General features: G+C 55.6%; 1 protein-coding gene across 5 annotated transcripts in view; it reads right to left on the bottom strand.

Annotated features, from left to right (window-relative positions):
* ATCAY (ATCAY kinesin light chain interacting caytaxin) overlaps positions 1 to 6724 on the bottom strand; it is a 49322-nt gene that overhangs the window by 10740 nt on the left and 31858 nt on the right. For all 5 annotated transcript variants that reach the window (XM_045300078.1, XM_045300082.1, XM_045300079.1 and 2 more), the window contains exons 8-9: positions 5626 to 5712; positions 77 to 175 (exon numbers count right to left, since the gene is read on the bottom strand). In XM_045300078.1, the coding sequence (XP_045156013.1) occupies positions 77 to 175; positions 5626 to 5712 (186 nt within the window). The remainder of the gene's footprint in view (positions 1 to 76; positions 176 to 5625; positions 5713 to 6724) is intronic.

The following is a 6724-nucleotide window of genomic DNA, read 5'->3' as shown; positions in this document are numbered from 1 at the left end:
GGGGCGGGGCCTGGGTGTTGGGCGGGGTCTGGGCGGGGCCCGGGGTGTCGGGGCGGGGCCGGCTCCAGGCACTCACTGCAGGACGCAGTCTGGGATCTGCACGTGCTCCATGGGGATGAGCTGCTCCAGGTCCTCCAGGCTGTGCACGTACTGGATCTTGTTGATGAACTTCACGCTGCCAGGAGAGAGGGGAGGAGAGGCCTGAAACCCCAGAACACTTGATGGGGTGCCCCAAAGCCCCGAGTAGGGTCGAGGGCAGGAGGCGCTGGCGATCCCGTGCCAGTATGGGAGGGGCTCAGACCCAGCTTCCTTCCCCACCCCTCACCGGGTGGGAGGAGGAGACTCCAAATTCTGACAGGTGAGCCTGCCGAGAAGGGAAGTTGCTGTGGATTGAACTGTGTCCCCTTCAGGTCCTTCCGCCCGTGGGTGTGACCAGGGCGATGTTCGAGCACTGAAAGGTTGGGAGTTCAAACCCACCTGGTGGATCTGAGGAAGCAAGGCCTGGTTGTCTGCTTCCCTAAAGGTGGCAGCCTCGGAAACCCATGGGGGCGGTTCCACCCTGCCACCTGGGCTGCCTGTCAGTCTGAATCCACCTGGCTGTGCCTGTCATTGTGTCCGGGGCTGGGTTTTCCTTTGTTTTGTGAATGTGGAGGTGCTAAGTGAATTTTGTGGGTTTTCTGTTTTTACTAACAGGTGGTAGGGCCAAAGAAGTTGGAACCTACGCTCCATGGGCCTTAGGGAAAGGTGCTTGTCTCCTTTCAGCACCTGTGGGGCAGGTCTTTGGAGGGAGTCATGGGCCTTAGCATCCATCTGCCTCTGAGTCTAGGAGCTTCTCAGCGCAGGGACCCTGGGTCCAGAGAGTGAATTCCACTCCTGGCACGTCTTTCTTGGTGGTAGTCGTTCCCTCTGACCCCCGTTAGCTTCTCTCTCCTTTTACCTCTTGAAAGATGGAAGGTCAACACTCCCAGGAAACAGCTCCCACCCCCACCATCTTCATAAGGTCAGGGCTGTGATGGGATTAAGGATGCTGCACCCTGTCCTTAATCCTCTTCCAATCACACCGCAGGGGACTCTTACATAACTGCCAAGCCAGAGCATCATGGCCCAGCAAAGCTGACACATATTTGGGGCGGGGTGTGTGTGTGCGTAAATCAGCCTATGACAATGAGGTTAGGTTACATAAGCCGAGACAGGGACCTTCCCCCAGAGCTGAGAGACAGAAGCCTTCCCCTACAGCTGGTACTTCCAGCTTGGACTTCCAGCTTCCTACGTAGGAGCCCTGGTGGCATGCTGGTTATGCATTGGGCTGCTAATTCTAAGGTCAGCAGTTCAAAACCACCAGCCACTCCCGGGGAGAAAGACAGAGCTTTCTACTCCCGGAATGAATTACAATTTCAGAAACTCACAGGGGACGATTTAACCCTGTCCTTCCTGCAGGGTTGCTATGAGTCGGCGTCGACTGGATGGCAAGTGAGCTGAGCCTCCTAAACGCGGAGAGAATCAATGTGTCATCTTTAAAGCCACCCTTGGGTGACATGCCCGTGACAGCAGTGTTGGCCAAGGAAGACAGAACTGTCGGCATGATGCCATTGAGATTGGTCCCCAATGAGCTAAGGTTCTGGTTCAAAGGATGCAGAGAAGCAGGGCCTTCTACCGGGCTCGAGTCTGGTTGTCATCATCTGCAGGAAGCTGCCAACAGCCTCATTCTTGGATCGGCCATCAACGCCCGTGGAGGCAGCAGGCAAGAGATCCAACGACGTGTGGCATTGGGCACACCTGCCGCACAAGACCTCTTAGAAGTGCTGACAAGCAAGGAGGCCACTCTGAAGGCTAAGGTGCGTCTGAGCCAAGCCATGGTGTTCACAGTCGCCTCGTGCGCACGTGAAAGTTGGACACTGAATAAGAAAAGCCGAAGAAGGATCGATGCATACATACACCGTAAGTATGGACAGAAGAACAGACATGTCTGGGAAGAATGACGGCCAGACTGCTCCTTGGAAGCGAAGGTGGTGAACCTTTGACTCCTCTACTTTGTCATCCGAAAGACCAGGAGCGAGAAACGGACATCACATCTGATAGAGGGTCAGGGTGAAAGAGGGGGCCCCTCCGAGAGGTAGTGTTTTGGCTTCTTGGTGTTTCTATAACAGAAATAAGTGGGTGGCCTTAGAAAACAAACACATTTCTTCACAGTTGGGGACTGTTAGGTGCTGTCTCGTCGGTTCCGACTCATAGCGACCCCACTGGTGTCAAACTTGAGGAAACACGGCCCGTCCTGCGCCCTCCCCACATGGTTGTTATGTTTGGTCCCACGGCTGCCGCAGCCACGGTGTCAATCCATCTCACAGAGGGTCTCCTTTAATTTTCATTCGCTGCCCGTCTACTTCACCAGGCAGGATGTCCTTCCCTATGGGAAACAGAAGGATTTCTCCCAAGTTGTCTCCCCCAAATATATGCCAAACTTAGCTGCTTGCGAATGACTATACACTTGGAGGTCAACAGGAGTAGATCAGGGGTCATTCTCCCTAAGAGCTATCAGCCATCTAGACCAAGCAGACACCACTGTTTACCCCACAATAAGCGGGGCCCACTCCCTTCTGATGAGGATAGTAGTTGTCTGTTTCCTTGTAGGAGACACCAGAGAGGTCAAACCTGCCCAACGATGACCAAGGTTAGGCAGCCATCATGAATCTAGGGTCTGCCCATCTTGTCACATGTATACCCCTAGACCTTCCCATTCCTATGGACACACCCCTAGCTCATCCCCTTCCTGTTATGCTTATGCCTATCATAGATCCCCTTCCTACAATGTGTGTGCCTATTGTACTGCCCCTTCCTGTGACGTGTGGTTACCTGTAATCATGTCCCCCTAATGAGATATAACCCTTGGTTAGCAATAAAGTGGGGGCTCTCCTGCTCTCGCTCCCGAGGCTCTCTCCTGCTCTCGTGGCCGGGCTCCCCCGATAAGGACCACCAACGGGGCTGAGGTGAGCATGCGACCATGAATTGTGTCTGACTCCATTACTCCAGTCTCTCCTCTGACTCTCACGCTCTCGATGACTTTACTATCATCTTTTCTTATTATCGCTGTGCAATTGCGCCTACAGGACCTGCGATGATTTGTGGGGACTCTCCTTGCCCCACTGAGAGGAAGTCTTGCCATCCACCCTGGGCTCTAAGCAGCATTCTGGCTGGACATCCTCAGGACGGTTCGTTTGTTCTTCTGGCCGCCCCTGGGACTTGCACCGTCTTTCTCCAGCACCACGCAACTCCAATGCAGCCATTTCCTTCCGTCTTGCTTTTTCACTGTCCAACTTTCATCTGCATGTGTGGTTGTCAGGGGCCTGCCCCCCGTCGGTGCCGACCCATCACGACCTGATGCACAACAGGAGGGGACACCGCCCCGTCCTGCACCGGCACCCGCACTGTTGCTCTTATGTTTGAGAAGGTGGCTGCAGCCACAGGGTCCACCCACCCCCTGGATGGCCCTCCTCTTTCTCCCATATGTACCCGAGGGGATGGAGAATGCCATGGCTTGGGCCAGGCGCACCGTAGTGCCCAAAGTAACCTCCTTGCTTTTCGGCCCTTGGAAGAGATCTTCTGCAGCCCTGCCCCATGCATGTCTTTTGAGCTCCCGACTGCTGCGTCCATGAGCACTGACGGTGAGTCCCTGTCAGAGGAAATCCGTGACAACTTCACTCTCTTCCCCATCCATCATGACGTTGGCTATCGGTCCAGTTGCCAGGGCTTTGAGTTTCTTCACCGCTTAAGAGGCTGGGTGTCGGAATTCGGAGCAGCAGCTCTCGAGGAAGGTCCTCCTCTCTCCACCTTCCCTTCCTGGCTTCCTTGGCAATTTCCACGTGGCATCCGTCCTCCCCCTCTCTGCTGCCTCCCCTTTGTGCCTCGTCTCCTTCTTAGATCTCAGTGATCAACTTAAGACACACGATCGTGAGGTGGAACCGATGCATGTAACCTAGCCCAAACTCACTGCTGCTATGCGGCTGATCCCCTCTCATAGGGACCCTGCAGGGCAGAGGGGAATTGGGCCTGTGGAAGACAGCATCCTCTTTCTCCCTCAGAGTGCCTGGTGGGTTTGAACCGCTGGCCTCTCGGTTCGCTGTACCAGGGGCCCACAGCACCACCAGCTTCTCCTGGTTATTTCAGACTTCTTTTTATAATAAAACCCCTATACTTACTGAAGGATGACATCAGAAGCTTAGGGGGCAGTGTTTTATGTTCATGTGTGTGGGTGGGGAGTCAGCTCAGAAAAGGAGGTACGCCTGGCTACACAACTTGTCACATGTCATCAGAGGCCACCACACGGCCCCTGGACAAAGGGCTGAGTGAGCACCCTTTCTGCTGGCTATCTTCTAGCTCCACCAAAGGAAGGGAAACGGGGCAGGCTGGTACATGGATCTGGTGGTGGTGGTCAGGTTGCTGCCACCCGGTCCTGCACCATCCTCAGACCAAAACGTCAGCGGGGCAGAGGGTGCTCGGGGGCTGGGGTTGGCTTTTGGTGCAGCTCCCTCGATCACTTCTGGCCTCTTTTCCCCTGGGGACCTTTGAGGACCCTCCTCCAAATCAAACACACAGAACACCAGCATGATCCTGGGGATTGGCAAGGGCCCTCTGGGGCGGCAGGAGAGACGAGGTAGGGGGTGGGGAGAAGAGAGACTTAAGTTTCAGAGGAAAAGCTGTTCCAGAAGGTTCCACGGTGGGCAGATGTGATTTGTTAGAAGCGTTCAGACTGCGGGCAGAGCCAACCCTGACCAGTCTGAGAAGGGGTCTATAAATAGAGGTGCTCGTCACGGCATGAGGGGCCCGTGGGGGCACCCACCCCATTCATCCCGGAAAGGACCTCGACAGCTGAGTCTTAGCGGCCATATCGGCCTAATCCCCCAAGCTCCAGCTCACTGGGTGGAGCTCTCGGGAGGGAAGATTCCGGAGAAGGAGAAGGTACACTCTTGATGTCAGCTCATTCTGGAACGCAGGAGAGGGACCCCTGAGTCAGAATCCCCAGGCTTCAACACCGAGCCAGAGTCCCTGCACTTGATCTCCAAGCCTTGAACTCTCAGGGCCATCAAGTGCATACCAACTCACAGTGGCCCTCGGGACCGAGCAGAGCCACCCTGTGGGTGCCCCAGGTGGCCAGTCTTTATGGGAGCAGACAGCCGTGTGTGTGTGTGTGTGTGTGTGTGTGTGTGTGCCCTGCCTGCCGCCTCTTTAAAAAGGCAGCCCTGCCCTCTCTCACTACCCTCCCCCTCCCCCACGAGTCTGTCAGGGTATCATGCTGTGCTGTGGTGTCCAGGACCCTAGAAGCTCTGCCACCACCGGCATTTCCAACACCAGCAGGGGTCCCTCCTATTGGACAGGTTTCGGTGGAGCTTCCGGAAGTAAGCGAGACCAGGAAGAAAGGCCTGGTGATCTACGTCAGCAAATCCGCCCAGGAAAACCCTTTGGCTCCCAAGAGGAGATTGTGGGAAGCAGTGCTCGGAGTGCCCCTGGCCCCCCACCTCCTGCCTGCGAGCAATACTAGACCTTCAACACGGAGAAGCAGAAGGTGCAGGTTAATGAAAGGCACGTGAGGGCTGAGGGGGACCTCGGGACAGGCGACACTGTCCTCCTCACCTGATGAAAGGGCGGGAGATGGCCAGCACCGTGCGGATGAACCAGGAGGGGTGGACAATGATTAAGGACTTCAAGTTTTTCCTCAGCCTGCGGGGTGGGGGAGGGAGGAGGCAAAAAGAGAGGAGAAAATGGCTCTTAGGAGTGAGGTCAGAGCAAGGCAGGGGCAGTGCTGGGCAGAGGGGATGGAGAGAAGCAGGCACTCATGCACTCATTCATTCGTTCCACAGGTGTCCCCCTGCGCCCCCCACTCACATACCTGTCAACCCTCCCACCCCATCCAGGGTCCTGAGAGGAGATTTAAAACACTGCTCTGGAGGCTCTGAGACCCGAGGAGGGCACAGTAAAGAGAAATTGCCTCCCCCCATCCCCACCCCCCACACACCAGGAGACAGAGCAGGAGGGCTAGGTGGGCAGAGTTTTAGAGTAGCCAAGACTGCATTCTCACACCTGCTATGGACGACAGTGCACAGCCCCTGAACCCACTCGTCAGTCACTCACTGCCCTTGAATCGATTCTGATTCACAGCCACGCTACAGGACAGAGGAGCCCTGCCGCCCAGGGGCTGTTCCTTGCAAGGCCTGCTGTTCCAAACCACCAGCCGCTCCTCCAGAGGAAGACTTTCTGCTCCCGTAAAAAACTGACAGCCTCGGAGACCACCAGGGCCGTTCTCCCTCGTCGTAGAGGGTCGCTGCAATGAGTGTGTGTCGGCTTGGTAGCAGTGAGTGAGAGTGTGTGTCTGTGGGACAGGGCAGAACTGCCTCTGAATTTCTGGGGCTGTCAGTCTTGGCGAGAGCAGACAGCCTCAGCTTTCTCCTGAGGAGCGGCTGGTGGCTTTGAACCAGTGAGCAGCTCGGCGCCACCGGGGAGCCTCTGGATTATAGTCTTTCCCAAATGATGAGCTGGCCCCTCACCCCATCCCTGGGGCTGGGATCCTATTTAGAAATAGCACTTGTTCCCTTTGGTTTTTAAGATAATTTTATTGGGGGCTCATACAGCTCTTATCACCATCCATCCATCCATCCATTGTGTCAAGCACATTTGTACATAGGTTGCCACCATCATTTCAAAACATTTTCTTTCTACTTCAGCCCTTGGTATC

The sequence above is a fragment of the Echinops telfairi genome, unplaced genomic scaffold (genome assembly GCF_000313985.2).
Source record: "Echinops telfairi isolate 266 unplaced genomic scaffold, ASM31398v2 ScPeMD7_7459;HRSCAF=8497, whole genome shotgun sequence".
Lineage (NCBI taxonomy): Eukaryota > Metazoa > Chordata > Mammalia > Afrosoricida > Tenrecidae > Echinops > Echinops telfairi.
The sequence above is the reverse complement of the archived record's forward strand: the minus strand, read 5'-3'. Positions and strand labels throughout refer to the sequence as shown.